General features: G+C 37.7%; 1 protein-coding gene across 1 annotated transcript in view; it reads left to right on the forward strand.

The window, feature by feature from the left end:
• The window catches only part of heph (polypyrimidine tract-binding protein 1 heph), a 483,336-nt gene that overhangs the window by 35,360 nt on the left and 430,656 nt on the right, over positions 1-17,320 (forward strand). Inside the window, exon 2 of the mRNA XM_076541303.1 lies at positions 2,168-2,192. Coding sequence (XP_076397418.1) covers positions 2,168-2,192 — 25 coding nt within the window. The remainder of the gene's footprint in view (positions 1-2,167; positions 2,193-17,320) is intronic.

A 17,320-nucleotide genomic window follows, 5' to 3' on the forward strand; every position in this document is an offset into this window, starting at 1 on the left:
AATTTTTATTGGTGATGAGATGAAAATTTTTTTTAAATGAAGTAAAATGGAGGACGAAGCAGCGAATTAAGGAAATTAATTTTGATTTAAAAGCCTGTGAATTTTTGAAGCGACAGGGAATTATTGGAGAGGGAATTAACGGAAAATTCAGGAAATTTATTTTATTTGTGTAATGTGTGATTAGATACGAATATTGAATTATTTTGAGTGTATTTTTATTTGTGAACTATGCATGATTTTCTGCTTCCTATAATTTTTCAACTTTCAATTTGCTACTAACAGTCTCAAACTATCGAGAGCTCTTTGTTTAAAGATTTTCCAAAGAAACATGAAGTAATGGAATCTTATACTGTTGCAGGTAATCTATATGAGAAGAATTGAAATTCCAAATCTTTTTGTTTGTTTAATTTCGGAACGCATTTTTGCCTTTTTTGGAGCCTGTGCTGAAGATAATGGATACCGTATTTTATTTTGCAGACATTAACATTTGATCATATGTTGCTTTTTGTATAATAAAAATTTATATTGTTAATTTGCATTGTTATGCAGAATTTTGTTCTAGAATTTCTTAGGAATTAATAAAAATTATGAATTACAGCTGATTCGTTTTTCTTTAACAAACAACCCTTCGAATTTCAATATTATTAAACATCGTTACTCAATATTATAAATATTATAAATACTTTTCTATTGTTTAATAATGGTTTATAATTTTATTGTAAAATAATCGATACAGAATATTAAATAATTTAACATTTAGTATGTGTTATTGAATGTTCTTCAAATAAAAACAAATTATTTTAAAAAATCATTCTTTTTATTTAAACAAATATGAAATTTTATTTCTGGCATTATTTTAAAATTTTGCAACACATTGTAACATAAAATCAGTAACATATTAATTATTAATTATTTTACAAATTTCCCAAATGATTTTGCAAATAATTTTACAAACCTCACAAATGAGTTTGCAAATAATTTTACAAATTTCAGAAATGATTTTGCAAATAATTATATATATTTTAGGAATAGTTAAACAAATTTCACAAATAAAGATAATTTTACAAATATATTTTACAAATTTCATAAATATTCATTTTAAAAATAAAAGTAATTTTACAAATGAATTATACAAATTTTATAAATATTCATTTTACAAATAAAGACAATTTTGCAAATAATTAAACAAATTTTACAAATGTTTATTTTACAAATACAAACAATTTTACAAATAATTAAACAAATTTTACAAATGTTCATTTTACAAATAAAGACAATTTTGCAAATAGTTATACAAATTTTATAAATGTCCATTTTACAAATAAAGATAATTTCAAAAATAATTAAACAAATTTTACAAATGTTCATTTTACAAATAAAGACAATTTTGCAAAGAGTTATACAAATTTTTTAAATGTCCATTTTACAAATAAAGATAATTTCAAAAATAATTAAACAAATTTTATAAATGTTCATTTTACAAATAAAGACAATTTTGCAAATAATTAAACAAATTTTACAAATGTTCATTTTACAAATAAAGACAATTTTAGAAATAGTATATACAAATTTTACAAATGTCCATTTTACAAATAAAGATAATTTCAAAAATAATTAAACAAATTTTACAAATGAAGACAATTTTAGAAATAGTATATACAAATTTTACAAATGTCCATTTTACAAATAAAGATAATTTCAAAAATAATTAAACAAATTTTACAAATGAAGACAATTTTAAAATTAATTATACAAATTTTTCAAATATCCATTTTACAAATAACTACCCTCGAAAATTCAACAGAATATTGTAAAAATCTCCTCAACCCCATTAAAATACCAGCACACAAATTATAAAAAAAAAAAAAAAAAAAAATACAGAAAATATGAAAAATAAAATTATTAAAAAAATTGTTCACTCTTTATTTCAGACCCCATAAAATAATAACAAAGAACATATCGAACCATTCGAATCCCAAAAAATGCAGCAATCTTTCTCTTCACCCTCTGTCGCTCGCTTTCTCACCCTCTGTCTCTCTTTCTCTATCTCCAATATTATGTTCGTAGACTTAGTAATTAATCCTCTTCACCCGCTTCTTAACCCCATATCTATCGTATTTATGTGTACGTTTTTTCTAACTCTTCTCTTTTCTGTTTTACTTTACAGAGATACTCTGCACAGCGGGCAAAAGGTACGAGCCTCCCCTACATTTTACAGTTTTCTTTTTTGTTTAATTATTTACTTTTTTTCTCTCTCTTTTTCCTCCTCGTTTGTTGTCTGTCTCTTTCTCTGTTGCTCACTTTTCTCTGTCTGTCTTCGTCTCTTCTCCAAACCCCTTGTGCCTGTCGCGTTTCATTGCCATCTTGAAATTCGATACACAACACGAATATTCAGTCTGTAATTTTAGGGATGTTCGACGGATTTTTGTGAGAAAGAGGGGGAAAATATTCGAATATGATGTTCACCCTTTTGTTCAGTTTTATTTTATTTTGCTGAGTGAAGTTTGATATCAATTATTTTGCTACAATTTTTATAAAAATTATTTTGGTACAATTTTTATAAAAATTATTTTGGTACAAATTTTTCTAGAAATTATTTTGGTACAATTTTTATAAAAATTATTTTGGTACAAATTTTTCTAGAAATTATTTTGGTATAAATTTTTCTAGAAATTATTTTGGTACAAATTTTTATAAAAATTATTTTGATACAAATTTTTATAAAAATTATTTTGGTACAAATTTTTATAGAAATTATTTTGGTACAAATTTTTATGCAAATTCATAGTTGTCTTACAAAATGCTAAATTAACAATTAGATACGTTTATTTAACACATGCGTTAATTTCAAATATTAATATTCAGTTGGTAAAGCAATAAAAATGACAATCATCATTAACAATTTTTATCTCAACGTCCATGTCATTTGACTAGTTATTTCAGTATAATAATCACAGTAAATTAGGATCAGAGTCAAACAAAAATTACTAAAATCGAGTTTCATTAAGTTTGCGACTAAAAATGTCCCGGCCGATAGACGTCGAGCAACCCCGAACCTGAAAAATATCCCCCGGTCTTCAGTCTTCTTCACGTAAGTAGATAAACATTTTATTTTTATTTTTTCTTTAACTCAAAAAATTTGCAAAAAGACTATGTGGTAAAAATCCGATCACGCGATATCGCGTGCGAACAAAATTTAAATTAGACGGTGTTACGATTAAATGGAGTCCACGGTAAGTGTGTCGATAAGTTTGATAAAAGTATTTTGGGTTTAACAACGTAAAATTGATCGAAGCAGCGTTTCAATGGATCGTGTTCGCACATTTCCCGAAAGCCCAAGACTTACGCGAATATCCCGTGACTTATGGCTCCCGTTACCCGTGCCGGGTTCTTTGAATATCGCCACCCTTGCCGCGGTTTAAGCGCTTTTCCCTTCGTCGAGCTCCTCCGATTAGCAACCCGCTCGAATCGCACGATATCAAGTTTCCGCAAAGCAAACGGAATTAGCCGAGCTACTTCTGATGTTTCCGGGAAATGTGATTCCGAGAAATTAACCGTTTCATGAACCTACAAATCCCCGTATTAAAGTCAATTTGTAATCGCGTTTTTAACTTATGGCGTTTCGGACGGTTCGCCGTTTCACCAATTTGGGATTCTGATTTTGTGCTTCGCTTTTCTAACCGCTAATTTAGGGAGATTTTGAGGAGGATATGTGGAAAGATGGACAATTTTGGGATGTTAGAATTGTGCGATTTTTTACCTTTGAAATTTATATACGTTTGGAACTTTGAAATTTATATACGTTTGGGACTTTGAAATTTATATATGTTTGTACTGAATTAGGTTTGCGTTGTGAAACGTGAGTCACGTACAAATTATGGTGGAGACTGTAGGAGTCATTAAGGAACATTATTTGTAAAGGAATAGCCAAAAAAAAAAACGAAGGGAAAGCATTGGTATGAAGATTTTATTGTGTTCAAACCCAAGTGGGTAATATTACTATCTGCAGAAATAGAGTGATCTTTGATTGAGAAGCACTGTAACTAACAGCTGATGTGTTCAAACCCAACTAGGTAATATTACCATATCTAGAAATAGAGTGATTTTTGATTGAGAAGCAGTGAAACTAAGAACTGATACCTTCAAACCCAGGTGGGTAGTATTACCACTATTAGAAATAGAGTGATCTTTGATTGAGAAGCACTGTAACAGCTGATGCCTTCAAACCCAACTAGGTAATATTATCACCTCTAGAAATAGAGTGATCTTTGATTGAGAAGCACTGAAACTAACAGCTGATGCCTTCAAACCCAACTAGGTAATATTACCATATCTAGAAATAGAGTGATTTTTGATTGAGAAGCACTGAAACTAACAGCTGATGCCTTCAAACCCAACTAGGTAATATTACCACCTCTAGAAATAGAGTGATTTTTGATTGAGAAGCACTGAAACTAAGAACTGATGCCTTCAAACCCAACTAGGTAATATTACCACCTCTAGAAATAGAGTGATTTTTGATTGAGAAGCACTGTAACTAACAGCTGATGCCTTCAAACTCAACTAGGTAATATTACCACCTCTAGAAATAGAGTGATTTTTGATTGAGAAGCACTGAAACTAAGAACTGATACCTTCAAACTCAACTGGGTAATATTACCACTATCAGAAATAGAGTGATCTTTGATTGAGAAGCACTGTAACTAACAGCTGATGCCTTCAAACCCAACTAGGTAATATTACCACTATCAGAAATAGAGTGATTTTTGATTGAGAAGCACTGAAACTAACAGCTGATGCCTTCAAACCCAACTAGGTGATATTACCACCTCCAAAAATGTAACGATTTTTTATCAAAAAGCACTGAAACCAAGAAGCTGACACCTTCAAACCCAACTGGGTAATATTACCACCTCCTAAATAGTGCAATTTTTTGTCAAAAAGCCTTACCCCTCTAAAAATCTAACCAAAAGCCAACACCCTCAAACCCACCAAGGTAATATTACCACCTACCCAAATCAAATTAAACTTCCCAACTTCAAATTAAAAACTCAGAGAACTACATACACTAAACGATTATGATTACAACATACACTTAGATCGTACAGAAAAATTTGTCGTGGATTTTGTAGAAAAGACCCCATGGCGCAGATATTTCCGAGAATCCGTTGGAAAGGGAACCGGTTCGACAATAGCCGGAGAGAGCCAAGGTATCCGCAAAGAGAGGATCCAGAAGGTGGATCGAACGGTAGAAGACGTTGAATCGTATTTAAATTTCAAATGCCCCTTGAGAAACCAGTGCGGCCGGATATAATCGGATATCCGGACGTTCCGTGGAAAGCTAGGTATTACGCTCGCTGTTACGGGGATACCGATTTACCTGAGTAACCAGCTGGAAAGCAACTAGAAATAAACTGTGTTCTTTTTGAACGCGGTTTTAGATGTGAAATGTTCTTGTTCTGTATGTCGACCGCCATATTTAGGTTCTTTGTCGTCGTATCAGGTTACAAGTATCAGGTTACGAGTATCAGGTTACGAGTATCATATAGTGGAGGCTGTATCTGAAGTGATTATTTGGTGAATTTAGGAAATGTTTGTATATTTTTGTGTTGCAGTAAGGTTACTGTGAAAGCAAGGTTTGAATACGTGTATTATGTATTGCAACATTTTAAAGTTACTTCTTACTGCTCAATCTCTTTATACCAACATCTGCATGTCCTTGGGTCCCTATCTTCAGATCTCCATACCTTCTTTCCTTTATGGGCTAGTACCATTCAAACCCTAGGATTCTTACTACCTGTACAATTGCTACATTCCCATATTCCCACGACCCTATGTCTCTACATCCTCATATCCACATATCATATCTGTGCATTCACCTATCAATTATCGTCAAATCCATAGGCTTGTACGATCTGTACAACCTTTATAGTTCTTTTCCCATATGCTCATATCTTAATATCTCTATGTCTATGTCCACCTATCCACACATCCCATATACCTATATACCTATGTCCACATGTCCCACCTATCCACATATCCCATATTCCTACATCCTTATATTTCTATATGCCTCTATCCACATATCCTATATGCCTACATCCCACATCCCTACATTCCATATCCTTATGTCCACTCATCCACATATGCTATATTCCTACATCCACAAATCCCTATGTTCCCTTATCCCTACGTCCCCAAATCCCTAAATCCCCCTACGTCCACCCTTTCAGAAAGGGTAAACAGGGTGTCTCACAAACAGTGCCCCTAACATCATAACTCCATTGGGTTCGCGATTCTGAACAACTTTTCCCTTTACAAAAATTGAATCTGAAGCTCCGTTCTCGAGTTATTAACAAAGAAACACCAACAATCAGGTGTCCCCATATCGCTGCGTGCTCATATTCCTACGTTGCCAAGTCCTTACATCCCGAAATTGCTACTTTTTCTGATTTCTCACGTCCCCAAATCCCCACGTCCCCAAATTCCCACGTTCCCAAATTCCCATGTCCCCAAATCCCCACGTCCCCAAATTCCCACGTTCCCAAATTCCCATGTCCCCAAATCCCCACGTCTCGAAATCCCCACGTCCCCAAATTCCCACGTCCCCAAATTCCCACGTCCCGAAATCGCCACGTCCCCAAATTTCCACGTCCCCAAATCCCCACGTCCCCAAATTCCCACATCCCCAAATCCCTACACCCCAAAATCCCCACGTCCCGAAATCCCCACGTCTCCAAATTCTCACGTCCCCAAATTCCCATGTCCCCAAAATCCCCACGTCCCGAAATCCCCACGTCTCCAAATTCCCACGTTCCCAAATTCCCATGTCCCCAAATCCCCACGCCCCCAAATCCCCACGCCCCCAAATTTCCACGTCTCCAAATCCCCACGTCCCGAAATCCCCACGTCCCCAAATTTCCACGTCCCCAAATCCCCACGTCCCGAAATCCCCACGTCCCGAAATCCCCACGTCCCCAAATCCCCACGTCCCCAAATTCCCACGTCCCCGAATCCCTACACCCCGAAATCCCCACGTCCCGAAATCCCCACGTCCCCAAATCCTCACGTCCCCATATCCCTACACCCCCATATCCCTACACCCCCATATCCCTACCTCCCCATATCCCTACATGCATCCATCCCTACATCCCTACAACACCAAACTCCTATATATCTCTCCCTCCCTCCACATCTCCATATCCACCTCCAAATTTTCATTCCTCTTCATTTATTTTCGAATGCCTATTCTCACGAATATTCCTCATCCACTCCGTATGACAAAAAAATAATCCCCAATTACCCTCTTTGTTTTAAATTCAATTTCCCACCCAGCTCAACAGTCAGAATTTCAGTTCTTTTTTTTGGAACGTATCAACCGGTATAAACTCTCTTTGTGTTACGTGTGCACTTGACGTGCGCATATTGCCACATGTCCTCACCAAATTCGCTGCCATAATACTCGTCAATAATCGATATCGCGTTTTGCAGTTCCTAGCCGACGGTCATTTATTCGCTCGACGCTATTGCGACGTCTGTGCAATGCTTTCCTTTCAGTTTTTTTGAAATATTTAGAACATAGTTCACTTGACGTGGGTTAGAATTGACTATATGACTGTACTGTATTTTTCAAAGCACATGGAAGAATGTGTTTGAACAACATAAACAAACATAAATAAATGTATATATAAATAAATAAATATTGACTAATTTATGGACATAATGACTTCTTACATAAATTGAGAAAGACAAGTGATACAAAGTCGCCACTAAAGTGATACAAAGACATCCACGTCCGAAACAAATGTGAAAATGGCTTCACACTAGGACCAATATCGTCCGCATTCGCAACTCGTTATATTCGATAATCAGCTTGCAGTATTCTCGAAACTTCCATACTAATTACAGATCACCGCATTCGTGTTTTCATCCCTTTGCTCGCATAATCTACCTCCCAGCCCTGTATGTTCCCTTTTGTCCCGCGTCGCTGCTCTCGATCTCGAGTGGCGTGTCGAATCCTATAGGAGTATTAGTCTCCTCGAATCGTTAATTAACCGTTTGATGCTGGACTCGGTCCACTGGATGTTCTGTCCAATGTTTGTCGTTCGCTGGACCACCTGGATCCACATTTCATTCACAAATATTTCCCTACTGTTCCTTGACAAATTAATGCAAGATCATTTTTTGTGGAGAGTCTACTTTTTGATATTCACCTAACCTAGTCAATAAAATCGGTAGATTATTATCTTAACCTAATCTAACCTACATAACCCATAGGCTATTAAACTGATCTAACCTAACCTACATAACCTATAGGCTATGAAGCTGACCTAACTTATCCCACGTAATCTATAGGCTATTAAGCTGACCTAACGTATCTTACATAACCTATAGGCTATTAAGCTGACTTAATCTAACCTACATAACCTATAGGCTATGAAGCTGACCTAACGTATCCCACATAACCTATAGGCTATGAAGCTGACCTAACGTATCTTACATAACCTATAGGCTATTAAGCTGACATAACCTAACCTACATAACCTATAGGCTATTAAGCTAATTTAACCTAACCTACATAACCTATAGGCTATGAAGCTGATCTAACCTAACTTACATAACCTATAAACTATTAAGTTGACCTAACCTAACCTACATAACCTACAGGCTATTAAGTTGATCTAACCTAACTTACATAACCTATAAGCTATTAAGTTGACCTAACCTCACTTACATAACCTATAGGTTATTAACTTGAACAAACATAACCTACATAACTTATAAGTTATTAATCTAACCTAACCTAATCTCCATAACCTATAGGATATTAAACTGATCTAACCTAACCTACATAGCCTATATGCTATGAAGCTGACCTAACGTATCCTACATAACCTATAGGCTATTAAGCTGATCTAACCTAACCTACATAACCTATAAGCTATTAAGCTGATCTAACCTAACCTACATAACTTATAAGCTATTAAGTTGACCTAACCTCACTTACATAACCTATAGGTTATTAATTTGACCAAACCTCAGTTACATAACCTATAGGTTATTAACTTGAACAAACCTAACCTACATAACTTATAAGTTATTAATCTAACCTAACCTAATCTACATAACCTATAGACTATTAAACTGATCTAACCTAACCTACATAGCCTATATGCTATGAAGCTGACCTAACGTATCCTACATAACCTATAGGCTATTAAGCTAATCTAACCTAACCTACATAACCTATAAGCTATTAAGTTGACCTAACCTCACTTACATAACCTACAGGTTATTAACTTGATCAAACCTCAGTTACATAACCTATAGGTTATTAACTTGAACAAACCTAACCTTCATAACTTATAAGTTATTAACCTAACCTAACCTAATCTACATAACCTATAAGTTATCAACCTAACCTAAACTAATCTAACTAATGCAACCAAATACTCATGTCACAAATATTGAACGACCTCCATTCAACACTCTCTATATATTGCATAAACAAAAATGATGAAAAGCTCATATAACAACGGTAGCCGAACCTTACCACAGTGTGGACGAACCTTAAGGTCCTTATTTTCCGCCGCGCTTTTATCCACTGCTATTAATGCTCTCCTGCAGGCGTACTAAGCCGAAATAATGTTTCAACTAAATACTTAAAGGCCCAGTCGTGGTCCCGTTTCCGCGGATGGCTTACCCGCTCACGGTTCCGGAATTACCCGGAAATCCTTCTGCGTAATTCGTAATGCATCGATCTTGAGTTTATGCGCGCGAAGGATTCGTGATTAAAGCTTCACGGATAATCTTACAGACATTTGCTTATTGCTTTGGGCGAGGCTGCTATGAGGATTTGCTTTGGGTTTGCTATTATGAAATGCGGGGATATAATTATGCGTGAATGACTGCCTTTGCAAAGTATGATTACGGATGACGGATAAGGTTGCCTCGCGTTATATTGCCGGTAGAGGAATTTTTATTGGGGACTGGTTGAAATAATTTTTAGTTTTCTTATTGATTCAAGTTTGTAAATTGAAGGATTCTTGATATTCATTTGTGGCGATACAACGAATGTCTACTGTAGAGTACTGTAGTTCTACTGTAGCTGGAAGTGGGGGTGGACTACAGTCTAATCCAAACGACAGTTATACTACAATTTCTGCTGAACACATATCAAACTGTCAGATATGTAGCTCTCACATCTTCAAGTCCCTAAATTGTAAAATTCGAAGACATCCATATGGGGCGATATAACGAATGTTTACTGTAGTCCACTGTAGTTCTACTGTAGCTAGAAGTGGAGGTGGACTACAGTCTAATCCAAACGACAGTTATACTACAATTTCTACTGAACACATATCAAACTGTCAGATATGTAGCTCTCACATCTTCAAGTCCCTAAATTGTAAAATTCGAAGACATCCATATGCGGCGATATAACGAATGTCTACTGTAGTCCTCTGTAATTCTACTGTAGCTAGAAGTGGAGGTGGACTACAGTCTAATCCAAACGACAGTTATACCACAATTTCTGCTGAACACATATCAAACTGTCAGATATGTAGCTCTCACATCTTCAAGTCCCTAAATTGTAAAATTCGAAGACATCCATATGCGGCGATATAACGAATGTTTACTGTAGACCACCGTAGTTCTACTGTAGCTAGAAGTGGAGGTGGACTGCAGTCGAATCCAAACGACAGTTATACTACAATTTCTACTGAACACATATCAAACTGTCAGATATGTAGCTCTCACATCTTCAAGTCCCTAAATTGTAAAATTCGAAGACATCCATATGCGGCGATATAACGAATGTCTACTGTAGTCCTCTGTAATTCTACTGTAGCTAGAAGTGGAGGTGGACTACAGTCTAATCCAAACGACAGTTATACCACAATTTCTGCTGAACACATATCAAACTGTCAGATATGTAGCTCTCACATCTTCAAGTCCCTAAATTGTAAAATTCGAAGACATCCATATGCGGCGATATAACGAATGTTTACTGTAGACCACCGTAGTTCTACTGTAGCTAGAAGTGGAGGTGGACTGCAGTCGAATATAAATGACAGTTATACTACAAATTCTGCTGAACATATAACAAAGTGTCAGATATGTAGTGGCGATATAACGAATGTCTACTGTAGTCTGCTCTATCTTTACTCCACTTAGAACTGCGGTCTACCGTAGCACCCAAACGACAAGTATGCTAAAATTTCCGCTGAATACGCATACAGAGTGAAAAGGGTTGATCGGGCAGAAAGGGGGTTCTTCTTGGAATCGTCTTGAGAGCTCGTTTTAGGAAACTTGGTCATTGTGGACGGTTGGCCGGAATTTAGGGCGCTGAGACCGCGCTTGGAAATTTGTTTTTGGGCGGATTTTATGTACAGGCTTCTTCAATGATGTATAATTTGAAGGAGAGTCGCTCAGGTATTTTACGGCGGAGGAAGGAAGTCGATTAATAATATCGTAGTTTGCGGCAAGCCTTTGTGTTTATTAATACGATGATGAAAATTAAGCGAGGAATAAATATGTTAGGGACGTGAGTGATGGGTGAAATTACTGCTTATTAATGGTCTACGATGCTGAAATGCTCTCATTTATTGTTATTAATTAATTACACTATTAAATTGGGGAAGTTTAATGAACTTGAATTACCTTTTGGTATCCACTGTAAGGTTGATGCTGACCGACTCTTATGAAGCTATCTTTCCAAATCTCGAACGTGTGGGCTCACGTTAAAAATAAGGTATTGGTTCTTTTTTTGAAATTGTTAGGTTAGGTTAGGTTAGGCTGTTAAAATATACTTTTGATGTAATACCAGATATATTGGCTAATAATTTTTAAGTCTTTTACTTGTAATATCGTGACGCATTGATGACGCACGCATGACACACTAGCGATGCACTGATGACGCACGCATGGCATTCGTGACGCATCTTATGATGCACGCACCACACACTAGTGACGCACTGATGACGCACGCATCACACACTAGTGACGCATTGATGACGCACGCATGACACACTAGTGACGCACTGATGACGCACGCACGACACTAGCGGCGCACTGATGACGCACGCATGGCACTAATGACGCACCTATGACGCACGCATGGCACACTAGTGACGCACTGATGACGCACGCACGACACGAATGACGCACTCTTGACGCACGCATGACACACTAGTGACGCACCGATGACGCACTGATGACGCACGCATGACACACCAGTGACACACTGATGACGCACGCATGACCCTCGTGACGCATCTTATGATGCACGCATGACACACTAGTGACGCACTGATGACGCACGCATGACACACTAGCGACGCACTGATGACGCACTCACGACGCACGCATGACACATTAGTGAGGCACTTATGACACTAGTGACGCACTCATGACGCACCCATGCACCAAATCTAAATCGTATTGTAAGTAAGAAAATAATGTACAAAAGAATTTTAGTTCTGAAAATTGTAAAGTGTGAAGATGAGAACCACTGAAACAGCTGATCCGCACACGCGCAGAAAATTTTGTATGATCACGAACGCGTGTGAACGGTCGAATTCGGACGAATCCAGTTGCACGGAGCTAATTACGCGACTCATTAACAATGAAGCCACTTCAAACGGAGCTGCTCGCACCGTTGCTTGATTATTATTAGCGTACAACAATGAGCGTCGTTACAAGGTTCGTCGAAATATTCGTAACAGCCCTATGGCGTTTTAGTCGCGCGGCTGTAATTAAATGTACTCGCGCACGGTTATTCATTTTTGGATAACATATCCTCATTATTCTTGGAATTATATTTTTAATTCTGATTGTTTAAAACAACGTTGATGTTAATTATTTTATCGTTATTGTTCTCGAGCTTGCAAATTTTAAATTTGGGAATTGTAAGTTTTATGGATTTTGAGGTAGAAGGATTTTTGAAGGATTAAATTATTAAATTACGAACTGGAGAAATTTTGATTCCCAAATTGTCCTATTCACCCAAATTATCCACCTCTCTATTCCTAAATTGTCCAAGTGTCGAATCATAAATTTTCTGACTTTTAAATTCCAAATTGTCCCACTTTTGATTCTCAAATTGTCCATCTCTTGATTCCCAAATTGTCCCATTCTTCCAAATTGTCTAACTCTCCACTCCTAAATTGTCCAAATGTCAAATCACAAATTTTCTAACTTCTAAATTCCAAATTGTCCCACTCTTGTTTCTCAAATTGTCCCACTCTCGATTCCCAAATTGTCCCACTCCCAGTTCCCAAATTGTCCCACTCTCGATTTCCAAATTGTCAAACTCACATCTCCCAAATTGTCCCACTCCCGATTCTCAAATTGTCCAACTCTCGTCTTCCAAATTGTCCCACTCTCGATTCCCAGATTGTCCAAGTCACGTCTCCCAAATTGTCCCACACTCAATTCGCAAATTGTCCTATTCTCGATTTCCAAATTGTCCAACTCACATCTCCCAAATTGTCCCACTCCCGATTCCCAAATTGTCCAACTCTCGACCCCTAAATTGTCCCACTCTTGATTCCCAAATTGTCCAACTCTTGACCCCCACATTGTCCAACTCTTTAATTCCACATTGTCCAACACTCGACTCCCAAATTGTCCCACTCTCGTCTCCCAACTTGTCCCACTCTCGATTCTCAAATTGTCCCACTCTCGATTCCCAAATTGTCCCACTCCCAGCTCCCAAATTGTCCCATTCTCGAATTCCAAATTGTCCAGTTCACATCTCCCAAATTGTCCCACTCCCGGATTCCCAAATTGTCCAACTTTCGACCCTTAAATTGTCCCACTCCCGATTCCCAAATTGTCCAACTCTCGACCCCTAAATTGTCTCACTCTCGATTCCCAAAGTGTCCAACTCTCGACCTCTAAATTGTCCCACTCTCGATTCCCAAATTGTCCAACTCTTGACTCCCACATTGTCCAACTCTTTAATTCCACATTGTCCAACACTCGTCTCCCAAATTGTCCCATTCTCTGCTCCCAAATTATCCAACTCTCAAACACCTAACTCTTCAAAAATCGCAACAGTCCCAGTCCTAAATTACGAACTACACGAATGTATCAAATATGTCCTCCCCGCCATTTTCCCTAAGGACCCCAGATCAGCGCAAGCAGACGTGACAGTATTTCCGATGAAATTCGAGCCGGCTGAAACGTCGCGAGTTATCGCGTCAAACATCAACAACAAACAAGCAAACAAACGGAATAACGTGAACGCGAAGATCAGCGCAGGGTCAAAGGGTGTATTTTTCTTCGTCAGCGGCAAAGGTCGCAATTTCCGGCCACCTGGCAGAATTCGGTTGAAACACGGCCAGATAAGTCGGCTCGAATTCAGACCCAGATGTTAGCAATCAAACTGTCAGCGGCATCGTCTCAAAAGCAAATCCGATATTGTACACACGGTGCATCTGCAAGTATGGATAATCAACGGGGTGATGTCGGCCAGCGCTAAGTCACAAAGGGAATCGCAAAGTGCGTTAGTATTGCGGCCAAATTGGCCTGCGCGGCCACAGATCGCAGTATGATTGGTCGATGTAACGTTCGATCCGTGGCTTAGATTGCCCTCGTCTCGATTGTCTCTGGGCTTCAACGGTTTACTGGAATTCTGATCATTTCATTGGGGGTAATTTCAACCCCGGGTTAGTCACTTCGTTGGGTGGAACGACACTGATACGTTCGGCTACGAGGGTTTCTTTTCATGTTAAAAAATTGTTGGATATTATATACTGTTTCTTTCTTGAAATGGTTAGGTTAGGTTAGGTTAGGATGTCGAAATTTTTGGTATACTACTAGGTGTATTGGTTAATTCTTAAGCCTTTGATTTGTAATAGCGTGACGCACTCATGACGTACTCTTGACGCATTCATGACAGAGTCGTGACGCACTCGTGATACAGTCGCGACGCACTCGTGATGCATTCATGACGCATTCGTGACGCACTCACGACGCATTCGTAATGCATTCGTGACGCACGCATGACGCACTCGTGACGAATTCACGACACACTCATGACGCACTCATGACGCACTCATGACACACTCATTACGCACTCGTGATGTATTCATAACACACTCGTGACGCACTCGTGATGCATTCATGACACACTTGCGACGCACTCATGACGCACTCGTGATGCATTCATGACACACTCGTGACGCACTCATGACGCACACATGGCATACTCGTGGTACACTCATGACGCACGCACGACGCACAGATGCAATAAACCTAAATCGTATTGGGAGCATGTTTAAGTGTAGCTATGCGAAGTTGAAATGCAGCACCTCTCTTTATATTGCCAATATCAAATATTTTCAAAACTGCAACCTATGATGTAAATGATGTTTACACATTAAATATTTCATGTATAGAAACACCGAAGAAGTTTTATTTAGAATGTAATCTTCAGTACCTCTCGTTATATTGGCAATTTCAAATATCTCCAGTTGTAAACTGCAAGGTACAATGTAAATGATGTTTGTACAATATAAATCTCATGTAGAAAAACACCTAAGAAGTTTTATTCCAAATGTAGTTATGTATAGATGACATGCAGCACCTCTCGTTATATTGCCAATATCAAATATTTCCGAAACTGCAATCTGTGATGTTTATACATAAAAAATCTCGTGTATGGAAACAACTAAGTAGTTTTATTTGAAATGTAGTTATGTATAGGTGGCATGCAGCACCTCTCGTTATATTGCCAATATCAAACATTTCCAAAACTGCAATCTGTGATGTTTATACATAAAAAATCTCGTGTATAGAAACAACTAAGTAGTTTTATTTAGAATATAGCCATGTTGCAGCACCTCTCGTTATATCGCCAATATCAAATATCTCTAAAACTGCTGTTGGATGACCTATCTTAAACAAATAATAAGTCATAGCCAAACCATGACTCTCTCGATGCACAACAACAAAAACAGCGTACTTCCACTATTAGTCATAAGGGCTAAGGTTGTCCTCCCCCACTAGAGAGAGGATATATATATATTGTCACTGACCACGGGTTCGGGAGAAAGAGTCCAGAAATTGTAGAAAGAGTTTAGACAGAGAATCAGTTTTGCTGTAAGTTAGCAAGGAGGTCGTTGTTTCTATTCTTCACACGATTTTCTGTTAAAGTTGAGTTCGGCGTAATCATAGAGGTTTTAAATCCAATAAACTTTTGCTTATTGTAAAGTGGTTTTATTCCTCAACCCGGATTCCAACACTGCAACCTACGATGTTTGTACATAAAAAATCTCTTGTAAAGAAGTTTCAATCCGTCCAAAAGAAAAAAATGAATCGATTTGACGTATCGTTGAATCCACTAGTCCGATAACTTTCATTTAACGAGAATTATGTAAAGGGGCAGTGCTGTTCGAACAATATCGTATTATTCAGCCTCTTTCAAGGGAGAACGAGACAGAAATAGAAGGAAGTCGATGTAAGGCCGGCGATATCGTTAATCGAAGACGGAAATTCCCGACAAAGGATGAATAGACCGAACAGGGAATACAAAAGCTGGATAAGTAAATAGCTGCGGGTTTACGTAACTCTTGAGCCGGCTAGTTTCTTTTTTTCCTACCCCCGTGGTTAAGCACAAGTTCGTCGAAGCGTTGTTAACGTTTGTTCGTGGTATCGATTACCCGGTTTGGTTTGCTGAAAACTGATACTCTATTTTCAATACGCGTTTCCAACTCGATAGAATCCTTGGAACGAATCTTCCTTAAATTTCCTTCTCACTTTATCGAATCATCTTCGCACAAACTTATTTCATAGTCGATCATACTGACAGGGTAAAAATGTCGGGTATCAAATATTTATTAAACGAAATTATGTCACGAGGAATTTTTTGAAATTCGTTCAAAAGGTCAGAGGTTCAATAATTACAAACGCGGAAAATTGGTTGATCAAACAAGTTTGGGAATTCTTTGCCCATGAACAATAAAATATTTACAGGGCGAGGTTGTTAATGTTTTTTACCCCGGAGCGCGTACGAGCGAATTTCTCGTCCGCTCGTTTCTTGCCTTTTTCACATCGTAAATGGAATTTCAACAACCTCCCTGTACGTTCGTAAAACAGAAATTTCATAATAATCGAGCAAAAAGGGAGAAACATTTGACCAGCCATGATAAATTCGTCCGTATTTTGCACGACCTGAAATTTTTATCTTCCCCAACGTATCGCAAGGCCGCGCTCCTCCATTTCTTTCCAACATTTCGTTATTCGTCAAATTATTGATCAAACCGTGACGAATGGATTTCGCGATTTAATCAACCGAAACGTGTCCTCCTTT

The sequence above is a fragment of the Megachile rotundata genome, chromosome 16 (assembly GCF_050947335.1).
Source record: "Megachile rotundata isolate GNS110a chromosome 16, iyMegRotu1, whole genome shotgun sequence".
Taxonomy (NCBI): domain Eukaryota; kingdom Metazoa; phylum Arthropoda; class Insecta; order Hymenoptera; family Megachilidae; genus Megachile; species Megachile rotundata.